The 24,047-nt window shown below is 49.6% G+C and overlaps 1 protein-coding gene across 1 annotated transcript in view; it reads right to left on the minus strand.

Moving 5' to 3' along the window:
- ANK1 (ankyrin 1) overlaps positions 1–23,652 on the minus strand; it is a 190,446-nt gene extending 166,794 nt beyond the window's left edge. Inside the window, exon 1 of the mRNA XM_081129094.1 lies at positions 23,245–23,652. Within this exon, the coding sequence (XP_080985220.1) occupies positions 23,245–23,367 (123 nt within the window). The 5' untranslated portion in view covers positions 23,368–23,652. The remainder of the gene's footprint in view (positions 1–23,244) is intronic.
- Positions 23,653–24,047: the final 395 nt, after the last annotated feature.

Consider the following 24,047-nt stretch of genomic DNA (forward strand, 5'->3'; position numbering starts at 1 on the left):
AGGCACCCACACTCCAGGTGACAGGGCCTCAGCAGCCCCTGATGGGTTCATTATTTATAAGCTGCTGTCATCACTTTGCTCAGACTAACTCACTTCAGAGTGTTTTTAATATTTCAGAAACAGATGAGCCTAGCTTTGCCCAAGCTATTCATCGTCTTAGTCATACCAAACACTTCCTCTGAAAGGGTGCTGCAAGATGACTCCAACTGAAACATCTCACTGGTGCTGCAGAGGGAGGAAGCTGACCCCCCACCCTGCTTGGCACACACCCCAGGTGCACTGATCACTCTTCCACAGCTAATGTGCCCCCCATGGCTGTCAGGTCTGTGACTCTGGACCTTTGTACTCCCTGTCACCTTCACCTGGAATGACCTTCCAGAAATTTGGCTTAGTTAGTAGGGAAAAGCTGGAGTTTGGGAATTAGAACTAGATTAGAATCCTGGCTTCAGATTACCACCTGTGTGGCTTCTGGCCCATTTTTGAGCTTCTTTGGACCCGAATTCCTCTGAAATGGGGGAAATAGCAGCACTGGGATAACGTACACAGGGGCTTGGTCCAGGGCCTGGCACAGAGGCAAATGAAAAAGGGGCAATGGCAGCCTGGGCGGGTGGTGGGTGGAGGAGGGGCAATGTCTGGGCTCATGGAGGCCAGGCCTCACAGCTGTGGCCATGCGGCTCTTGACTGCCATGTTCAAGCTCTGTTTCAGGGTGCTGAAGCCTCCAGGCACTCGCTTTATCATCCTCAACCTGGATTATAAAGGGAGATTAAAGTTTAAAAAAAAAAAAAAGTGACATACCTGCAGAAAGGCTTAATAGAGCCTGTGAAAGATGAGAGGTTCGCCCAGGCCTTTTCCCTGGAATGATCTCCCTTCCAATGACCTCGGCTTCCCACTGCCCTGACATTAGAAATGCTGGCTGAGATCCCAAAATCTCAAAGCACCTCCACCACTACGATCCACCCCAATGGCAGAGGCTCTGCAGGGCCCACGAAGGCAGAGACGTCAGTGGCAGAACCAGCAGAAACAGGGTTTATGGAAACAGTATTAAACTCTCAATTCTTTTCCACTGAAGAAAAATGAGCACACTACAGATGGTGGGAGCCGGAAGCCTTCGGTGTGAAAGAGCTTGTTCTCTGCACCTGCTCTTCCTACCTGAGTGCTCTCTCCCTCGGTCTGGTTCATCTTCCTTAGAAAACAAAAATCACTATTCTATTTAAAAGATTTGATTGATTTCGCCTGTAAGGTAACAAGTGACTAAATTTTTCCCCATTGCCTGCAAGTTTCATTTAGTATCATCCTCTCTAACCATGTTTTGAGCACCTCTCAGAAGAAAGCTCTTTCAAGTCATATTGGATCCGTCACAACCTGACAGTGCCACTCTCCCTTGAACAGCTTCTCTCTCCAGGCCTCGCCTTCCTTATTGGTAAAATGAAGATGATTATGTCAACGTCCATAAGTGACACTCTGAGCACTTACCATGACCCAGGCAAATTACACTCGTGATCTCATTTAATCCTCACAATAACTCTACAAGACAGGTGCTATTAGCACATCTCCATTTTACAGCTAAGAAACTGAGGCTTAAAGAGGTTAACTGGCTCATTATTACTAGTGGTGAAGCAGGAATTTCTTTCCAAGCTACCCTACTCCAAAACTTGAGCTGGAATCACCATGCCCCTTTAAGGACTAAATTAGAGAGTGCAGACTAGAACTCTTCATACACTGGAAAATATCAGGCTGAGGTTCACGAATATGTAATACCCTGATGGGTGGTTCTGGAGCGGAGTCCTGCCCCTTGCCTGCTTCAGAGCTGGGCAAGGAGGGACCTCTGAGGCCCTGGACACTGCAGCCACCCCTTCCTTGAGCGTCTCATGTCTTCTTAGGGAAACCAGGCTACCGGTAGAGCAGGAACAATGCCTCTACCTCAGGCCTTGGTTGGACGTGTTTGTCCAAGAGCCAGACAGATCCAGCCAAGCCGAACACCAACACCTTTCCCTACACACACACACACACACACACACACAGGCTCATAAGTACTAAGACACTCTTAGGGAAGGGAGAACTTGAAACAACCCAGATTTTTGGACATCCCACAGGCAGAGGGGAGGGAAGCTACATTTTGGGTTGAAAAGGCATGGGAATTGCACCCCGAATTGTCTAGGGGGCACCTTCCTCAAACTGCAACTGCTGCAGATATAGAGCATCTGTAGCTACCTTCAGAAAAAGGCCCACTGCCCTTTTCAAGGACCAGCAGGATCTGGGAAATACCTCTATTTCAGATCTTGGTTTTTCTTCATATCCATCATAATTTGTTTCTACTAAATTAAAAGGTTGTAGTGGGCCCAGGAGTCATGGTAAGAACTGTTTAGCAAAGTAATAGTTTCCCAAATTCACCTGCTCATCTCTGCGGCACACCTGGGTTGTGTGCCCCCCAGGCCTCCGGCAGGCCTGTTGTGGTGTATGGTAAATACCCATCTCTCTCGGTGACCTGAGCAGAAGGACCTGAGGCACAGGAGCGTTCCCTCTGCCTCTCTCTTTATCTCCAGGCACGGTGCACTAACAAGGAGGGCACTGGTCTGTAACAGGGAGGCCCAGCAGTGCCTCCCGCACAGCTGTCCACTCTTCAGCACTGGCAAAAAAAAAAAAATCTACAACTGAGAATTTTGCTTCCTGAGCTGTGGCCTCCTCATTTCACTCTGCTTCCCCTTCACTATCGTGATTTCCTGCTTTTAAACTTCCCATTTCTTGTCCTAGCTGGTGTGGTTCAGTTGGTTGAGCGTTGTCCCATGCACCAAAAAGTTGCCAGTTCGATTCTAGAACAGGACAGATGGCCAGGTTGTGGGCTCGATCCCCAGTAGGGGGCATGCAGGAGGCAGCTGATTGATGTTTCTCTCTCTCTCTCTCTCTCTCTCTCTCCCTTCCCCATCTTTCTTCTCTCTCTAAAAACAATAAAAATATATTTAACTTAAAAAGACATGATTAAACTTTGCATTTCTCTGGTGTGACTGACCCTCGCAGGGCTATTTCTCCAGGCACTTGCATTTAACCATGGATGTCTAACTTAAGACAAAAAGCTTCTCACCAGCAAGATTCTCAGAATAGGCAGAGGGAGAGGTGGTAGGAGTCTGTGGTGGTCCAGACAGGAAGCATCTTTCACCCCTGAGACAGACCCTCAGGACACTCCACTCCAGTCCATTTACGGAGCTTAGGATGATAGGTGGGAGGGCACAGAGCTTATCTGGAAGGGACATGGGGATAACCAGGTTCCCATCTCCCTGCTCCTTCTCTCCCTTATCCTTGACCCCCAAGCCCTCCTATCTGCTCCTCCAGGCCATGGTGGCCCAGAAGCAGGGGCTCTGCAGCCCTTTGGTGCACAGTGTCAGCCAAGCTAGGCTCCAGCACTCAGGTCCCAGCTCAGAGGCTGGCAGCAGTGGGCTGAAGCTAAAGAAACTGGGGCAGGGAGGAGGGAGAGGAGAGATGCACAGCATGGATGGGCCGGATGAAGACAGAATCCTCAGCTCCAAGTGTCCAGAAGTCCTGGAGAAAGGACCACTGACCTCTCCATACCACGAGTTAGATGCATGACCTAAACACTGACACTGGAGAGCTGACAAGGTGAGAAAAGCTACAAGTGACTTAGCCACGTGGGGCTTAGACTGACCCCAAACCCATCCAACTCCAAAATCCCGACTCTTTCCAAAGGGCCACCCAGGTTCAATGTCAAGGCTCCACAGTCAGACACATCTATCTGTACACATGGTAGGGAGACACTCCCAAAGTCTAGTTCACATGGTCTGTTGTGCCAGGTGTTCAACAACTGCTGACGGAATGAAGAATTGTCCACTGGGCCTCTCTTCCTAAGCACGTGGGTAGCGCGGCCCCATGCAGGAAAGCAAAGCGGTTCCAGTGCAGATGACTGATTCCCTCTATCACCAGTTCACGTGGGGGCCCTTTCTCTCAGAGGGACAGCAACATCTTTGTTCTTTTTGCTGTTTTTAGATGATCTAATGTTGCAAGTCCCCAGAGCAGAGAGGCTGCAGGGCCAGAGAACGGAGGCCCAAGGACACCTGCGTGGCTTTCAACACTCAGTTGCACCCAAGGCTCCCTCTCCAGGTGACACACGCCCGGCATGCGCACAGGCATGCAGTGTCGCTCCCACTGGCCACGAGCCCTCCGGGATCTTCCTGAGCCACCGCCCTCACCTGGCGCTTGCTGCCCAAATCCAGAAGCCCGCAGGCTGAGAGCAGCCATCCCAGCCCAGCTCCTGGTCTTGGAGTGTCTGCAGGCACCAGGGGAGACCTTGATCCCGCTGGTGGTTTCCAGCCACCTGCAGGTCCCCTAGCGTCGCCACCCTGCAGGAATGCTCCACCTGCGTGCTGCGCAGTCACCCCAGCAGCAACGCGCCCCCACCCGCAGCTACTTGTCTTCCTCACACTGGTGCTGGCCGCTCAACGTCCGACCCCGCCCAGGAAAGGGGCTGACACTGAGTGTGCAGGGCAGAGGGGGAAGGTGGGGACAGACACACATTGAACATTTCCTTTCTACCTCCAGCCCTAAGGAGAGGTGGAGGAGGGATAGATGACCTGTTTTACAGGAAAGAAAACTGAGGCTCAGAGGAGCTAAATCAGCATGTGGTATATGAGCCAAGGTCTGTCCAACACCAAAACCTATGCACTTTCTTTTACACCACTAAGGCCTGACTTCCAACCGGAACTGAGAAGGTGTAAAAAGAAACCTCTAACGTCCCCTTACCTGATCCTCATCGCAGTGATGGATCTCACTAAGAAACCAACATGACAGATGTGCGGGTAATGGAAATCTCTCATCTTCTGCACCACTTTTAACTTTTCCAAGCAGTTTTGCATACTTATGTTTACAGGAATAATCCATCAGGGTTTCAGATGGGTTTCATGGGATTTTTTTTCAATGAAGGCCATTTGATCAATGTAAAACTAAATCTGATTTAGTGGAAAGACTTGTATTTACAAATTAGCAAATCAAAATCATCTCTGTGTCCAATTTTTTAGAAAAACAAAGATATGTTATGGAACTTCCATGCTGCCACAGAAGGACCCCAGGAAAAGAATCACCAGATACAGCGGAGGTCAGAAGCATACACCGTCCTGACAGTGACCTCCAGGCTGGGGCAGGGAACAGGGCCACTGAGAGGCAGAACTGCTTGTTCCTGGCGGCACAACTGTGCTCCTGGCAAAGGAGGAGCTGGAGGTTGACCTGCTGGCCTTCGCACCAGAAGCCACAGGGGAACCTCACCTTTAGACAGGTTTGGAGGGAGTTGTTTATAAAAAGAAGCTCCTCTGGACATCCCAGCTGCCACCGCCAAGATGAAATCATACCCAAGGTTAAATGGACAGAAAAATAGAAGTGCTAGCCCATGAAGGCAATCTGATGGCCAGGACTGGCTACATAATTTGTGTGGCCCAGTGCAAAATGAAAATGTGGGGTCCTTTGCTTAAAAATGATGAATAATCTCAAAATGGCCATAGCACAGAGTTTAAAGCAAACTCAGAACCCTTCTAAGGGCAGGACCTTGTGCAACTGCTGTACATGAAGCCAGCCTTGCTTGCAGCTCAAAAAAAATAGGGGTGGGGGGAGAAAGGGGGAGAACAATAAAGTTTCTAAATGACAGCATTAGTAGAATGGAAGCCACCTAGAAACCAGACCTGTGACTTGGGGAATGTAACCTCGCTACGCAGGCCTCAGCTTCCTCATCCAGGGAAAAGGGGATCGCGACTCTGGGCTACTGCCCTCCTGAGTTTGTTGTGAGAGAGCAAATGAGAAAATGAAGGTGGAAGTGCTGGGAATAGGGAGGCATGACACAAATATATGGGGTTATTATTCTCCCAGACCGCAGAGCTCTGGGATTTCTGAAGAACACTGACATTCCCCAGCAATTAAGTCAAATTAACATAATTCAAACAAAACAGCTAATTTTAGCTGTGTGTAACAATTCTCCCTCAGCAGAACCGACAGGGCTGCCTTTCATGTGAGCAGCACAATGCCAGAGATGCAGGAAGGAAACCAAACCATTCTGACACGGGCGTTTTCCCCAGGCAGGCACCAGATGGCTTCTATTTTCACAACGGAAAGATGTGCTCCTGGCTGGCTCCTCCTGCATCCAGCAGCCGAGCCATCCTGCTGGCCCAGCTCCCCAGAGCTTCCCTGGCAGCTTCCCTGGCGACTGAGGAGGACCAGAACAGCCCCAGGACCAGACACAGCAACTCCCCTGCTGGAGTGGGGATCAGAAGCCTCAAGGTTCTTCCAGGACACCAGTCTTACAGCCTCAGTCTTCCTGTCTATGAAATAGGAGAGGTCATGCCTGTCCTGTCTCCCTTCCTCAAAAGATTATTTAAGAAGTCAGCTATGATTATCCTTTGGGTGTGTGTTTAACGTAAGTTATCAGATGCGTTCATTCAACCAACAGGTTCTGGGAATGCAGAGATGACCAAGATCTAGCTTTTGCACACAGTCTAACAAGGAGAACAAGCATTTAACCCAAGGGGGTGGCACACTGCACTCAAGGGCCAAATCCAGCCTGCTACCCATTTTTGTACAGCCCACAAGCTAAGAACAGTTTCCATATGTTTAAATGGTTGGGAAAAACAAAGAATAACATTTTGTAACATGTGGAAATGAAATGAAACTCAAATTTCAGCATCCATAAATAAAGTTTTATTGGAATGCAGCCATGCTCATCCATTCGTGTGTCTGTGGTGCTTTTGTGCCACGATGGAGAGCCGAATACTCGCAATAGAGACATAAAAATACTTACCATCTGACCTTTTACAGTAAAAAATTTACCCACCTCTGACTTAAATAAAAACAATGAATGCTGTGGTAGTGAGATAAGCAGTGATAATGATACACAAAAGAGGGGGCAATTATTTCTGCTTAGTGAAATCAGGGAAGGCTTTCTGAAAGAGGTGATTCATGGATTTGAAAGATGAATAGGAGCTTATTGGGTAGCCAAGAGGAGTGGGGTTTTGGACTTTATATCCAGCATTGCCAGTATGACTAAGGCATTGGGGGAGGAGGGGTGTATAGGAGCATGTAGAAAATGGCCCAACACATATTTGGAGGAGATGAAGGAAAGGAAGGAAAAAGATAAAGCTGAAAAGATAGGCTTAAGTCAAGTATGAAAAGTGTAGTCTACCTACAAAGCAGCTTTTCTTATTCCCTCTTTCCCCAAGGAAGAAACACAGTAAAACAGTAGGCAACTAAGATTAGATAGACAGATAGACAGACAGACATATTCTATAACTCAAGGGGCAACCAGACCTTGCACCCAAATAGTACTGAGAAGTCTGAGGTTCAGGCCTCACGCAGCCATAGCCTTGGAGAGGTCCCTCCACCACCCAGGCCAATGTTCCCACCTGCAGAATGAGCAGCTGCACTTGATAAATGTGCCCAAAGGCCAGTAGAATAAACTAAGTGTTCACACCTGGCCACTCGCAGCCCATCAGCCCCCCACCTGGAGCTGCACGTGACTCCAAAGAGCACTAATTAGGGCAGTGGGACGAGGACCAGTTTGGAATAATCTATCCAGGGCACATTTCTTTCCACCAGGCCCAGAGAGGGCTCAGGCTTCTGGGCCCTAACCGAGCTCCCTGGCAGCCTCCTCCCTCACAGCGGTGCTGGAGGGTCCTGAATCATTTAGGCCCTGCACCCGCAGTCAGAGGGCCACATCCAGTGTCTTCCTTGTGCTGCCTTTACTTGGTGAGGCTGTTTCCTCACGGAACAAAAGAACCAAAGTCCCTCTTCTCTTCTCTAAGTCTCTCCTACTAGGTTGTGCTCAAAAAAATCATGGCATGTAAGAACTGGAATTTCTCACCAGGACCAGAAGAGCCATGCCTAGAGACCTGCTTCTAGTATTTGCTTGGCCACTAAAAATATCTGTGTGATCTGGACAAGTCATTTCCTTTGCCTCGACACAGTTTTCCCATGAAGGGAGGGAGGTATGAGGTCTCCAAGGTCCCTTTCAAGATGTTATGTCAGCTGGCCTACTCCAGGCCCTCCACAAGACAGGTAAGAAAACAGAAGCCGGGAGAAGTGGAGTGATTTTCCCAAGCTCACCCAGCCACTTCCTGAGGGACAAAGTCAGGGCCATCCTTAGTTCCTAAAGTTCCCATTCTAAGGCACTGGTTGTGTCTGTATCTGTCTGTCTGTCTATCTATATGCCCATCTCTATCTTTATATCCATATCTGTGGTACTGGTTCTTTCGGGGGGAGTGCATGCCTCTGTACCCAACTGGGAGTGGTATTTTATCCTACAAGTCAAGGGAACGGACACGTAGAGTTCTCATCAAGCTCTAGGCTCTGCGTTAAGTGCTTTTAATTTTTTTTCATTTTTGACTGGCTGGTGTGGCTCAGTTGGTTGAGCATCGGCGCATGCACCAGGAGGTCACGGGTTTGATTCCCAGTCATGCCCAGATTGAGGGCTTGATCCCCAGTAGGGCACATGCAGGAGACAGCCAATTGATGTTTCTCATCAATGTTTCTATCTCTCCCTCTCCCTTCTTCTCTCTGAAATCAATAAAAATATTTTTTGCCCTTCATCTTTCCCCATTTAGGCACTTTGTCTATTTGAGTTTGTTTAATCCTCACAATAGCCCTAGAGACAGTAAGGTGAAAGATTTCAAATTAGGCAGCTGGTATGATCAAATGGATGACCTTGGGCAAGTTACTTAACCTTGCTGAGCTCTCCAAGGCCCTCACCTGTAAAACAGGCTATTCCGCAGGCCCCTGTACAGGTCAGAGTTGCCCCTTGCCTTCCCTTCTCTCTCTCTGGGGAGAAAACATCAGCCACACGCGGCTGAGCCTTGCTGTTTTCCTGCTGGTAGCAGGGTAGGTAGTTGATAGATGAGTAAAACAGAAAACCACACAAATTTTAGTCCACAACACCCTGTATCTGCTACCGCCTACTCGTTATAAAAACCAGACAATCCAACGTTTGAGCTCCAGCTCTAGCACTTCTTAGTGGAGTAAAACACACAATCTCTCTGAGTCTTACTTTCCTCCCGTGTGAACTGGGTACCCTGACCCCTGCTTCTCCACAGGGCTGCTGGGAGGACAGTGAAATGACCAGGGTTGTTGGGACGACACACCTGGGGATCCGAGCTCCACGTAACGATGGCTACTGTCCACGTGGCACCCACTACCCTGCTCCCAGGGCTCTTTGAGACCTGAATTCCCAGGGGCTCATCTCCCAGAAGATAGGACCCTGGAGAGGTTCTAGTTCAACAACAGCCCAGACCTGGATGTCGCTCACTGGGATAGTTCTCTCCTTCCTCTCCCCAGCCCCAGCAGAGCAGCCACTGAAGAAAACGTGACAGGTTTGGCAGCACCTGGGGCTTCCATTAAACTGGTGAGCACTGCATTCCAGGGAGAATGGGGCCAGTGGGCCAGAGACTGAACTTGTAAAAGCACTTCAGTTGGGGCTAGATTGAGGTACTGACCTCCTCTGAAAATACTGACTCCTTAGAAACTCAGGAAGTGACAAAGCTGGGATTTTTCCCAAAATGGGCAATTCACTTCTAAAAGAGGAGTCTCCAAAAAGCCAGGGCTGTCTTACAGACTGCAGCGTATATCCCACAGCACGGTGCCTGTTGTCTGGGCCATGGATTTGCCTGGGTCTGCTTTCCAAGAAAACTCAGGAGAAAGGGCTGCTCAAGCCCCCTCCCCCACTGGAGTCAAGGCGCCAAGCTCCACAGGAGGAGGCTCCCTTTGCTCATGACCTTGAAAGCAGCTCTGAGTATGACAACCCAGCCACCTTGCATTGAAAATAGAAGACACCCTGTCTCCTGCTTTCTCTGCTCACCTGGGGCAGGTACTCTCTGCCCTCTCAGAGGTTACTCTTTGTAACAAACGTATAAGGAGGCCCCCTCCTGGCCTCAGCAGGAGGTCTATAGAGTCACGGGGGATGCCCAATTACACAGGTTCTATAAAAACACAGGCCCAAAGAATCAGAGCTGTTAACCTTGAGCACTGTGACCTTCTAACAGCCCATGTGGCCCCTGCACTTTACCAGGACGGCTTCCTCTCCTTGATCTGCCCAGAATCAGTGCTGTGGAAATAATATGTTTGATGGGATGAGTATAAGGGAGCTGAACCCTAACCCTATGCTGGGTGGTGTTTATACTTTTGCTAACATCCCTGGGCCCTGCAGTCTGGTACCCATTAGATCTGGACCACACCCAGGATGGCCTCCTCCACCCAGATTTCCCTTCCAGCACACCTTAGGCCAGGGTGAGCTCGCTGGCATCTCGGAGCCATTTTGCCCCATGGCCTTATAAATTCACATAATCACAGAATTATGGGTACCCCCACAAGAGGCTTAGAAGCCCTCTAAGCCAACCCCCTTATTTTAGAGGTAGGGAAACTGAGGCTCAGAGAAGTGTCCAAAGCTACACAACTAGAACTCAACATCAGCTCTCTCGGCCCCAGGGTCTGTTCTTTTCATCCACAGCCACACGCAGTAAATGCTCACAGATCCTGGGAGCAGGGTGAGAGGAAGGAGAGTTTCCCACAATCCAGATCATACTCAGACTCCGGCAGCTGAGAAATAGAAGACAACGCATCCATTTCATTTCCTGACTGGGTCCGTAACCCTGTGTGGTCCTACTGCTTCGTTGAAAGTACCATTAGCTTTAAAAGGCCTGGGAAACTCCTAGGACCCACACAGGGACACCATATCACCAACCTCCCTTCAGGGTAGGCGCCCCATCTATAGCCTCTCTGACCCAGACTCAAGAGAGCACCTTGGAGGAAGTGAAGCTGGGCAGTAAAGGATGAGCAGGGATCAGGCGAGCTCCAGGGAGAAGGGAGCAGCAGGGGAAGGTGCAGGAGCAGCAGCCACCACAGACCCTGGGAGCTCAGTGGGGGCATGAGGAGTAAGACCCCCGGGGTGGCAGATCCTGACAGCCTCCGAAGCCATGGGAAAGGGTTTGACTTTATCCTAAAAGCAATGAGAAGTAACTGAAAGGTCTTATGAAGGGCAGTTTCAACTCTGAAACTGTATTTGAAAATCCAAGACTCTTGCTGCAACATAAAGACTGGGATGGAGGGCAAGACCAGAGGAGGTGACTGCAGGAATGATGCCTGGGCAAGAGCAGTGGCGATGCCCAAGGGTGGAGAAAGGTGAGTTCATAGGACAGATCCCTCAAAGTTCCTCCTGAAGAACTGTTCCGGTGGCACAGAATCGTAAAGAATGTTTTTCCCATCTGCCTCTTTTCAAGGTCTTGTCATACGTGGGACAATATTGACTTGTGGGTTAAAGTGCAAAGATTCAGCCACGAGGCGTGTAGCCCAGATTCCTTCAAATAAATGCAGATCTGTTAAAAAATGAAGTCCAAAGGCTATGACACATGCGACAAGCAAGAACACCATGTTAAAAGAAAGACGAACGTTGGACCGGGATTTTTCTCCACCTAAAGCAGATAGTGAAGCATACCTGCTCAAGAAGAGAACTCCGCCCTAACGTCATGGCTCCCAAGACATCACTCAGTGTCAGCAGCCAGGCAGAGTCCCTTCCACCGCGTGCTGTCCTACAGCAGAGAAGACTCTCGGACTGAATCCGTCGCAGGCCTGGCCCCAGCCGAGGCATCCCACGGCAGGACGCAACCTAAGATCACAGGGCAGTGTGCTCATTTCAGAGTGGCAGACACCAAAGCAGCTCCTTCAGTGGCATCCAAGTGAACTTGCCAAATCTCCATGCCAAAGGAGGGTCTATGTCTCCATAAATTCAATACAACTCGACAGACATTTCAGACTGTGAAGATTTTCTGACTTGGGCTGTTTCCGATTCCTGCCTTTAATTGGAGTTTTACATCAGGTTCACATTTCTCCACAGTCTTTCCTGATTCATTTAAGAAATTGGCAGCAATACGAGGCAGGAGAGTACTCTCAACCTTGGGATGTAACCTTGATGGCCACCTCTGGAAAGGAACTCACTACGCTGAAATTATATACAAGGTAAGAATTTAGCTAAGTGGACCCAGACTTTCACCTTTCGAATTGGATTTAGTATTTAAGAGGAAACCTCTGGTGGTCATATTTTCAAAAATATTTTTTTTATCCATTCAGTGCTCCAGGTGCAGACATGTGTTTCTGTCTCTCTCTCTCTCTCTCTCTCTCTCTCTCTCTCTCACACACACACACACACACGCACGCACGCACGCACGCACGCAACCCATCATCACCACCACAGCCACAGCCTGTTAATTCCCATGTTCTTGCCTTCATTGGTTGCTCCAGGGTAGGAAATGAGCGTGCCTGAGAACTGAGACCTTGGAGCAGGCATTTATCAAGTGCTTGCTATATCCCAGGTGCTTTACATATGTTAACTCATTCCTTCCAAGAACCCTGTGTGGTTGTGCGGTAGATATTCTCCCCACTTGACAAGTGGCAAAACAAGGCTCAGGGAAGGTAACTGAACAACTAGCCCAAAGTTACCCGGCTAGTAACATTGAGCCAGGACACCAACCCAACACCATCTGACTCCATCTAATTCCAAAGCCCACGTCTCTTCATGGCTGCTTCAATATCACAATCAAAGATGACCTCCTAACACACGGAAGTCCTTCTAATTTTCTGTAATTTTCTGAAGCTTGTGGGTCACCTTGCCCACAAGCACACCAGCATAATACAGGACAAGGTAGGCTAACCTCACCTGGGATTTGGGAGGCAACATTTACACTGAATTCTAGGGCTTGAGGCGAAAGATTCAGCAGATGGGAAGGGAAGCTCTAAGGGCAGAGAAAGTACACATACCCAAGCTGAGCGCAGCACGTAGGAAAGAAAGAGAGGAGGTGGGAAAGGCAGCCATGGGCCAGACAGGGGCACCTAGGAAGCCAGAGTGATGAGCCTCAACTTTATTCTAAGGGCAGTAGGAAACCACTGAAGGATTTAAAGGAAAGAGTGCAGAGATCTGATTTGCATTTTTGGAAGATCACTCTGGCGGCAGAGTGGAGCATTAGACCCAACACACACATTTTCAAGTTGGTTTACAATGGACAGATTCACATGCCAACACCCGACTGCCCAGGCTTTTGGGACCACACTCCAGCTCCACTTTGAGCCAGTACATTGTTACCTACTTGGCTCCAGTCCACATCACCCTGGAATTCTTTATGGGGGGGTGGGGGGGGTGTCATCAATACATTCTTGTTTTCATCTCTAGAAGATACATAGACAGGGAAGGACCTGGATATGCCCTCTGACAGCAGGGCATCCCTGGTCTTCTCTTTTAATTACATTACATTACATTTTTTAAATTACATTACATCTAAGTGCATTTCTACTTTTTTATTAGAAGCATATTCTTAAAAACATATTCTTTTAAGCATCGTATTGAGTGACTGCATAGCCTTTCACCATATGGGTGATGGTGCCAAAGTCATTTGAGTAGGAGTAGGTTAGTCCTGCCTCCCTGCCCCTCCAACTCCCGCCAGCATGAGCATCCACCAGATTCCTTCATTCCCACAAGGCCCTGCCATCTTTGTCACATGTATGTGCCCTATTTAAAGCAATCACTCAGAAGATCTGCACCCCAGAAGAGCTCAGGCTTAAACTGACCACCTCTCCTTTCCACCACAAGCCTGACAGGTTCCCCGATATTTAAGAACGTGTCTATTAGCTCTCTCCCTCTATCAAGTGAGAGCCCCAGGAAGCTGCTTAACAATATATTCCCCCCCAAAGGACTTATTTTCTTCCTCACCTGTTCCCCCTCCTCTTTCCTGCTCAGTGAAAGGCACCAATAACTTACTACCCAACGTCAAGTCAGAAATGAGGTCCTGTAGACATGTAATCGTACACACACACACATAATTGTTAACATGTCAAAATGAAACCTACGGCATCATCCTTGACTAACTTGCACCTATTTTATTACCCACAAAGACCAACTTTCTCAGCCACCCAAATATCTCAATTGTCATATCCTCTCCATCCCCACCAACCACCCCAGCTCAAACCAGCCTATCCCTCAGCTGGATTGTCACCCTCAGCATTCTAGATGCCCAGTTCACCACAGCATCACCCCACGCCAACCCATTTCTGCATGGAAAGCACAGTAACCTTTCAGATTTCCGCCTAGAACCCCTCAGGGCTACATCCGCCCCTTGGATCCAGATTGGGCCCATCTCAGCTCCTTCTCCAGCTTCATCCTGCCCTCCCTCACTCTGCTCTCTCTGCTCCCACTCCTAGGCCTATAGTTCTGGGCCCACCTCTTTCCCCAGACCTTGTCTGTTCACCCTCCACACATGCTCTTGCCTCAGCTGAATGTCCTGCCCCTCACCCACCAGGCTGACCCTTAGCAGTCCATGAACACCCAGACTCCACCCTGGAAGCCCCCCTAGCCCATCCCCTCCCAGGCCCAGTCCAGGGGCCCTGGCCAGGTTCACATCTCCCATAGGACTGGTCACAGTGCTAAAGTCAACTCTTTACTTGCCCACTTCCTTTGAGGAACTGGATACAGAATAAATAATAAATGAATGCAAATCCTCTACTTTCTCACCTCTTTCCTTCATTCTCTGGTTTGTTTCTCCCTTAGTCTTACCACATTAATCAACTTGTCCCTGTCGGTCTGCTGGCACAGAGACTCTCCAATGAACTCGAAGCAGGTTCCACCGGAGGGGCCTGGCTCCACCCACCCCTGCATCAGTTTCTGCAGTGGGAGGTGGGGCAGGTCTGCCGTCTCCCCCCAGGGACCATTTCTGCCTTCCTCTTTTCCTGCGGGTCTCACCTTGAGTATTTGGGGCTGTCTCTTAAATCTCAGAATTGGGTTTGGAGTCATGGCTCTTGGCCAGTCCATAATTAAGCATCTCCTTCCAAAATGCTTCCTCTCACTCTGCCCCTTCTCTCCTAATTTTACTTTAATGATATTCTGTGCCTTCTAATCGCCTGTGCCCGTTTTCTCCCTGACTGCATTCCTCTTTGTGGGCATTACTTAGCCCACTCAACTTCTTGGGGCAGGAAATGAGAACACAGGGATCCAGGGGATGGACGTGAGAACTCTGGGCAAGGCTGTGCTCATCTTTTACTCCCCCCGTCCCTAACACACCCAACCCCAAGGCCAGCTCCTGGCAAGCATGTCACATAAAGCCCAGGACCTCAGAGGCCCAGGGGTTCTTCTACATACCAAGCAAAAATCCCAGAGAGGAGGAGAGAACAAATGACAATGGCAGAAACATTGTCACTCAGTATCTACGTGTGTAATGTCAGCACATTATTAAACAATTATATGGAGTAGATGCTGATGGTATGGCAGGTAGAGAAATCTCCAAAACAGAAAGTAAAGGGGAAACAGCCATTTAGTGAGGCAGGCGAGCCAGACACAGGGCAGGTAACTCCAAGGACTCAGTTTTCAGTGGCTCTTTCATCTGGCCTCTTGACTTTACCCAGATGCCTGGACAAGGTCCTCCCCATCACATGGGCTGATCCTGTTCCCACTGGAATCCAGACTCCAGTGCCCTGTCCTGAGCCCACACCACCTGCCTCCACTGTGGCCCTTGGATTACTTCCTCCTCTAGCAGCTTTCCCACTAACCTGCAAGTCCTTCACATGAAGGCAGGAAAAGCAGCATCAGTTCAGACTCCCCTCCCAGTGCCTAGCACAGCCTTGACTCTCCGACAAATGCTTAAGAAGGCAGTCCAGTGCACAGGTCTGCGAAGGAGCCTTGAAGTCGGATGGGTCTGGGTTTGAGCCAGGCTCGGCCCTCATCTGACCCATCTGACAGTAGTTTGGGGGATTCAGTGAGGTAATGGCTTCAGGGCATGCAGCCTCTCAGTAAATACAGGCCCCACCTTTGGTAAACAAAGGTTGCTTTGCAGTTGTCATTGTCAACCATACTCTGAAATGGATACAAATGTATTAACTAAAACTGTATTCGCACCTTAGCAAAAACTCAGAGAAATTTTCTCTGAGGGGGAGCATCGAGTCACATTGGGAGTAGGTAAGAAAAAAAAAGTTTTGTTTTGTTTTTGGTTTTTCAAAAACTGGCTGGCCAGTACATCTTCTTTGCTTTAGCTCTAAGCGTCCATAACGCAAATTCTCCTTGTAGGATGTATTAAGCTTGCACTCCTAAGATGCACAGATTCTCCCTGGAGGGGTCTCACTGCCCATAACAACATGTGTTCCATTACCTGTGATATTCCACACCCCGGGTTTGTCGGCCACGACCCTCACAGTGATGGTATTCTCAGAAAATGTAGAAACCACTTTTTAAAAATTTTTATTTATTGATTTTGAGAGAGAGAGAGAGGAGAGAAACATCAGTTTTCTCTCATGCTTTGACTGGTTGCTTCTTGTATGTGTTCTGACTGGAGATCGAACCCGCAACCTTGGCATATCGGGAATATGCGCTAACCAACTGAGCTACCCAGCCAGAGCTAGGAACCACTTTTATGTCCCCCTTTTAATATAAAGCTACAGTTTCCAGGCAGGACTTTAATAAAGCCCATCTCAAAGTTATCTACTGGACCCATGTAGATAACTAAGTCTACAATAATAAATCTTATCACAATAGAAAATTCATTCCCTTCCTGAAAATAAAATGAAGGTGTGACTTGAAAGTACCCTTTCCCCATTTACCAGCACTGCAATAATAATGTGCTGGCCTTCCCAGGAAATATCAAGACTTCACGCTACCACTGGAAGGCTAGGCATGAGCCTTGGTGAGGCATTTATCAGAAAAATAAGTTAGTTCACAATCATGTTATGAGCTATAAGCTTTTAAATATATGGGAGTTTAAAATTTTACAAAGTGCACCATCATTTGATTCTTATGCCTATTTTACAGATGAGCAAACTGAGGCTCAGAGGAATTCAGAGGCTTGTTCACTATGTGTCGCTGATAAATGGCAAGAGCTGAAACTGGAACCCAGGCATCTGATTCCCATCCTAAAGCTCCGTAAGAGGTAGACTTCTGAGCTGCTTTTCTATTTTTCTTTTTTTTAAAGATTCTTTTATCGACTTTTAAAGAGAGAGAGGAAGAGAGAGAAACAGCAATGCAAACACAAAACATCGATCCACTGCCTCCTGCACCCCTCCTCCTGGGGACTGAGCCCGCAACCCAGGCATGTGCCCTGACTGGAATCGAATCGGCAACCTTTTGGTGCACAGGATGACACCCAACCAACTGAGCCCCATTAGCCACAGCTGAGCTGCTTTTTGAGAACCAAATATGGAGATATGGAGCCAAGCAGAGCTTATTTGCCTTTTTACAAAAACTTAACATTGATGACAGACTTTGATTTGTTCAGAATGGAAAAAACACATTTACTTGGTTCCAATTCTATAAAACCAAGTCTTGCAAATTCAAACTGAAAGACCAAGAAAGCCCTGGCCGGTTTGGCTCAATGATTAGAGTGTTGGCCGCAGACTGAAGGGTCCCAGGTTCGATTCCAGCCAAGGGCATGTACCCCGGTTGCAGGTTCCATCCCTGGCCCCCATCAGGGTGCGTGCGGGAGGCAACCAATCGATGTGTCTCTCTCACATCAATATTTCTCTCTCTCTCTCTCCCTTCCAGTCTGTCTGAAAAGCAATGGAAAAAATATCCTCAGGTGAGGATTAAAAAACGAGAAAAAAGTCACTCTGAACCTATTAAATATAGCTTCTGAATCAATTCAAGCCATAAATATTTACTGAGTGGTTATGTACAAAGACTTAGACTTTGGCTTCAGGGAGCTTACAATCTAGTAGAAGGGATGAAACAAGAATGGGTGTCACACACACACACACACACACACACACACAGGAAAAAAAGGACAAGTCGACATAAAGCAGATAGTAGAGCAGGAGTGACGGGGATGGAAGAGAGGAGGGGTGCTCAGGAAGGGCTTCTTGAAAAAGAGAGTATGGGCTTTGACATTGATGGAGGAAGAAATGGATAACAGATGAGCCTTACAAAGGCATAGTGAAGGCAAAGCGTGGGAATGCGTTAACATACGTGGAAAGTGCCTGGCACACAGTATCCATTCCCCAGTGCTTGCTCATTTTTATTGGAAGAAGCGGGAAGGAGGCCTTAGACTGAGTTTTTAAAAAAAGCATTGCTATATTGAGAGAAGACAGGCAGAACTGGTGAGCAAGCAGTTTGCTAGTTTGCTGGGGTGAGCAAGAGAAGGGAGAGGTCCCAGAGGCTGGCTTGAGGTCCCCTTCACAGGGAGGTCACTCGCCTCAGGCTCTGAATTTCAGCTGCTGCCCCACTTTCATCAATGGCTATGGGAAGCAAATGATGTGCCAACCATATAGTTCTGGATATAATTAAGGGCATAATATCTCTGCCCTCAAAAACCTGTTCTCCTGGACTGGCAGACGGTTGAGGGGGTGACAGGAGCACCCCAGGAACAGCACCCCACCCGCCTATGCAGCAGGGAGGGAGCTGCTGGGCTGGAAGATGGACATAGAACAGCTTAGAATATTCCCACATCTTCAGCCACTGCAAGCACCTCCCAGAGCTCAAGAAGGGTAGGGCCACTTCCATTTTTTTGAGGCTCCCAAGGTACTAAAATAAGAAGAGAAGCCAAGGCAGGGTTACCAAAGTTGTGGTGTATTTTTAAAGCTTGCAACTAATAAATTAACACGTTTAGTAATAAACACGAAATGCAACAGAATTATACTATTCAAAAGCTAAATAGAGACTTTATATATGAATATCAATTCATATTGCAACATATACTAGTGATGTCATTTAGCAACAGTGCGTGGGTTTAAAAATGTGTGATGAACATTGTTATCTTTTGATCCTGTCAGTTATCACTTGGATTAAATGCATAAACTCATTTGGAGATAACAGCAGAAGTATATATTTGAGGCCCTCTACAAATGGGTGACATGGGCCCACATGACCATCCATCTACCAGTCTGGTGACAACTGATAAGCCCAGCCAACCACTCTAGCTTCATGCAGGTGCCCCTATATCTTCTCTGTGGTTCCAATCACTGGATCAACCAAAGATATGTCTGCGGTCCAGGAGCAGGGCCGTCCCAGCTGTGGCGGAAGGCTGAAGGCCCCCTGGGAGCACTGCAAGGGCTGGAAAGAATTCTGGCACTGCCTGCGCAGCAAAGTGGTGATGGTCACTTCCCATTCCTGGGCTCGCTTTTTTCTTTCCGTGCCCTCCTTGGCTTGGCTCCCCGGAGCCCTATGCAAACACTGCTGTTGTTCCAAATAGCTAAAACCACTTGACATTTCGTGCAGCAGAGACCCTGCAAGGAACTAACTACATGCTCAGTGGTAGAATTCACTGCATCAAAAAATTAGATGGTTCCACTGCCTGCCTACAAATTTCTGTTGCATTGCAAATGATTAGAAAAGAAGGCAATATCAGGCTTTCTTCAGATGCCCCCAAAATACAGCCAATCAAAGAGAGTATTGTTCACCTGAACACATGCCTATGACCAAGACAACATCCAGGCAGAGACAAACATATGGACCCACTCATTCAACCACTCATTCCACAAATGTTTATTTATTGCATGCCCACTGTTTGTCAGGTACTGAGCTGGGTATTGGGTACAAAGCTATGAATAGGACGTGACCTTTTCTTTCACCAGCATCAGAAGATGAAGTACCTGGAGAGAGCGAGGGACAGACAGAGAGCTGGGTAAACATCATCCAAGGGTACTTAACAGGTACTGCAGGTAGCAGGCTGTGTAACCCCTTAATGTAGGGCTGTGCCTGGCTTGTGTGGCTCAGTTGGTTGAGCACTGTCCTGTGCACTGAAAGGTCACTCGCTGGTTTGATTCCTGGTCAGGGCACATACCCAGGTTGCGGGTTTGATCCCTGGTTGGGGCACATGAAGGCAAACGATCGATGTTTCTCTCTCACATCAATATTTCTCCCTTTCTTGCTCCCTCTCCCTTCCTCTCTCTCTCTAAAAAAAATCAATAAAAACACATTAATAAATAGAATAAAGTAGGGCTGAGATGCCAGCTCCTTTCCTTCCCTCTCTGTCTCCCTCACCTCTTCATCCTTTCCTCCAGTCTTTAATTCTGCCCCTCTTCCTCCCATACACCCTCTCCCAACTGCAAGCTCTGGTTAAACATAAAAAGCACATGCTTTCTTATGCTCAAGGCTTCCTCAGCCCTAGAAAGCTGTCGTTCTTAATGCAAATGCCTGCTTTCTTCATGCTTCGCAATTGATTTATTTCCATCCAAACCTTCAGAAGCAGGGGGAATTATCAGCACATGTCATAAATACTGGATTTTATTCTTTTTTAAAAAGCTGCAGCTCCCCTAGCAAGCATCGGACGAGGGTGTGTGCTACACAAACAGAAACCTGAATGAAGCCCCAGAAGAATGCAGGTGTTTTCAGAGCTCCGGAGTTTTAGCTCAGTTCCCTGTGTCAAGGTGGCTTCTATCTGTGTCAGTCAGTGCGTCACAACATCAGCCTCCTTCCCCCGTTGCACAGCACCCCTGAGCAGGCGCCTTCCCACATAACATCATCAACTGTAAAACTGCAACCACCGCTGAAGTTACAACCGTGATTATTTCTACAAACAGGAGGGATGCGGTTCTGCTCCGTCAGTCCCCATTAAGCAGGTTACCCATGCGACACACACCTTTCCTTTTAGTCAATTCAGAGTGCTCACTGCTTGGCTGTATATTCATATGAATTCCAATTCACTGGAATAAAATGTCTATTTGCATATATGAAGTTCTTCCTTCATGAGCTGTTGTCAGGATAGTTCCACAGCATCCCCACAGTCTGTGACCAACTGCAAAGTCCTCAGCTGCTTGCCTTGAAAAATTACTTCATTTGTGAAAAATGGGTCTTGGACTTCACCTTATATGAACCTTCCATTTAGCCCCCCCAGCCATCTGCTTAACCAGCCCCTATATGCGCCTCTTCCACCTGCTCTAAATATTCTTCTCTGCATTTCTCTGCCTCCCTCACCTTTCCCTCTAGAGCCTTCCACCTTCTTGTGGTTTTGTATTTTGCTATAAATTTTAACTCTGTTCTCTGAGATAGCTCTCAAGGCCATGCCAATGGCTAAGAGAATTCATAATCATCATGAAATATAAATGTACCATATCCCCCCTTACCCAAAGAATCAGCTTTAAGAATTTATGACATGGTTATCACTTTGAGTTAAGATTTCCTTATTATTGTTGTATCAATCATAGCACCCAGGATACTGCATAAAATAATGAAAATCTGTATGGAAGATTTTTGAATGCTTACTGACGCAGTATGCTGTGACCTGCTAGTAAAACAACCTAACACAAGTCGGCGGGGGGAGGAGGAACATATCATCATCTAGCACTGAAAATGGACATAAAGTTGACTAATAATGTAAAGACTAAGACCAAAGGAGGAAAAAGAACATTGAAAGTGAACTTTGGTATGCGTGTATTACATGCAGTCAGAATTCGGAGTTACATTAAAGGGTGTCTTGTAGAATGAAATCAAAGGCGAGACGACAGGAGTTTTCTTTGGACTATTGATCAAAAAAAAAAAAATTTATGGTATCAGGAGCATCAAGGAAGAAGCTTGAGAGCAAGAAGTGGGATAAAAACAGAGTGAGCAGTTTGGGAGAGAGGATCGGCTTGGCTCCTAAAGCAATAGGCAGAAATGGAAATAGAGAGCACGCCTTCCCAGCAAGAAGTTTACATTCATGCCAAGAAAGTGGGTGAACACTGTCAGATATAACCAGACTTCCCCCTGCCTGACTCACAGGATGGGCTCTGGTATTTCAGACCCCAGCAGCAGGACTGGATGAGATTCTCTTTCTAAGTGGCACCCACCCAAAGTGTGATTCACCATCGGTTTGGGGAAGGCCTCTTTTTTGGTCCTGTTAAAGGGGTGGTACTTTTGTGAAACTACTATTTACACACAAGATGGCAATCCCTTGAGGGAGGAGGGGCTGTCTTTTGAAGGGGTACAGAAAAGCCTAGAGTGAGCTGGTTACTTCGTTACAATCAGAGAACATCTCTGCCCCCTGTGTCTCATCTCTAGGAAAACGCTGGATGCTAGTCCCGCTGACTGGTGAGTGGAGTGGGACCCACAGGCAGCCTGTTCCCCACAATCTGCTGTCAAACAAAGGTTCCCAACTTCTTTCTCAGGGTGAGACAATTTCAGGAAAAAAGTATTTCCTTCTCCACCAAGAGCAATGCCTCTGCCCTGGAACCCTGAAGGGCCCTACTCCCTGGCAAGGAGCCTCACAGGCCATGCTCCACATCGACTCTTCAGGCTAAAATGGCTCTCCTGGAGCTGGAGTTCGGCCCTATCTCCAATCTCAGAACCGCATCCACACACTCATGGCCTCCTGGGGAGGGGCAGGGGCCTCTAAAACACCTCTTGTCTGGAGCCCTCTGCCTAGTTAACTGACCCCTTCCCTTCAAAATCAAGTGTTTCCAACCAAACGGTTTTTCTCGCCAAAGATGTTTCTAAGGGTGCTTTGAGGAAGGGGTAGGAAGACCCCAGACCCAAAAGGAAAGTGCTGAACACAGCAACAGTTACCTAAGAGGTCTGGGTCATTGTGGGGCATGGCTTGTCTCTGTACTGCCCGCGAAGGCAGACCTGTTCTCTGACCAGGCCTCGGGTCAGGCTGGACAGCACCTGTGTCTGGCTTCCAAAGGAACTTCCCCTCCAGGCCATAGGCTGCTCATCTAAAGTGACCCGAAGAGAAGACGTTGCCAAATGCCCCGGGGTCATGCCTTTCTGCTGCGGTCCCAAAGCGTTAGGAAAGGCTTCCTGGGCTCGAGAAGGGGCAGGGAAGGGCAGGAGCCCCACTGGTGTGCGGAGACCTGGGAACGACGCTCTCCGCGCCTGACCGTGGGTCACCGAGGGAGGCCCGGAGCCGCGTCCACCCAAACCAGATTCCTTGGAAAGCCAGAGAGGCGACGAGCCGGACCACAGCAGACCACCATCCCCGCCTGCCTGCCGAGGGGAGGCCGGAAAAGTTCTTCCCGCACGGCCCGGGCCTGCCGGCAGCTGTCCGCGGTGCTGAAAGGTCTCCGCGGCCCCGGCGCGCCAGCTTCTGCGCGCCTCCAGCCTCGCGGCCGCCCGCTCTGCCCTTCCAGCCTCCCGCCCTCTCCCCTTCCCTGCCGCACCTCCGCCTCCTCCTCCTCCCTCCTCTCCTCCCGCCCCGCGCCCTCCACTCTCAGGCGGCATCCCCTCCGCCGGCGCCCGGGCCCCGCGCCCCACCGGGCTCCCGGGTCTGACCAGCCCCTTCCCCCGCAGCCACCTCCAGGGCGCCTCCGCCGCTGGACTGTCGCCGCCGCCCCCCTACCTTCTTCTTTCGGTCACGGGAGCGGTTCCTCCGCTTCCTGTTTTCCTCCCTCTCTTTCTGCTCCTGGAGGGCCTGCGCCTCGATGTCTTTGATTTTCTTCAGCTGTTTGGCCGCTTGAGCCATGGCGGGTCACCGCGTCCTGGTCCCCGCCTCCCGGACCCCTCACGCTTGGCAATCCAGGTGGCGACACCCTCTCGAGGAGGGATGAAAGGAGTCTCTGCTCCGCGAGGGGGGAGCTTCTCTCCGCGCTGCGGGGAGGACGCGCCGGGTCGCGGGGGAGGTGGCTGCGAGCCGCGCGGAGGGCTAGGCGCTGCCCGCGGTCCCCGGATGGCGCCACCCGCCGCGGCCGGAGCTCCTCGCCAGCGCCCGGGACGGGTCTGGGCTCGGCCCCGCCACCTCCCTCCCTCCGCCTCCCTCCCGCCCTCTCTCTCCTGCGGCGGCGGCGCGGGGGGCGGGGGCGGGGAGGCGGCTCGTACTGCGGCGCGCGGCGAGCCCGAGCGGGCGGGAGGAGACGGACTCCAGCAGTTAACGCAGGAGGGCGCGGGGGTAGCCCGCAGCCCGGGGCCCCGGGCGGCCCGACGAGGCTCGCGGCGCTCGGCGCCCGCGCTGGCGCATTGCGAGCGCCCGGCTGCAGGCGGAAGGTCCGGCTGCCACCACTGCAGTGCCGCCGCCGGACGCACGGCTTCGCGCCGTCGGGTCGCGGGGAACAAAGCCGGCCGCTCTCCCGGAGCCGCTGGGAGCCGCGGAGGACCCTGCCACCCGCGGCCTCGCCGAGCCGCGCGCCTGGAGGCGGCGCGGAAGCA

Source organism: Miniopterus schreibersii (genome assembly GCF_964146895.1).
Source record: "Miniopterus schreibersii genome assembly, chromosome: 2".
Classification (NCBI taxonomy): domain Eukaryota; kingdom Metazoa; phylum Chordata; class Mammalia; order Chiroptera; family Miniopteridae; genus Miniopterus; species Miniopterus schreibersii.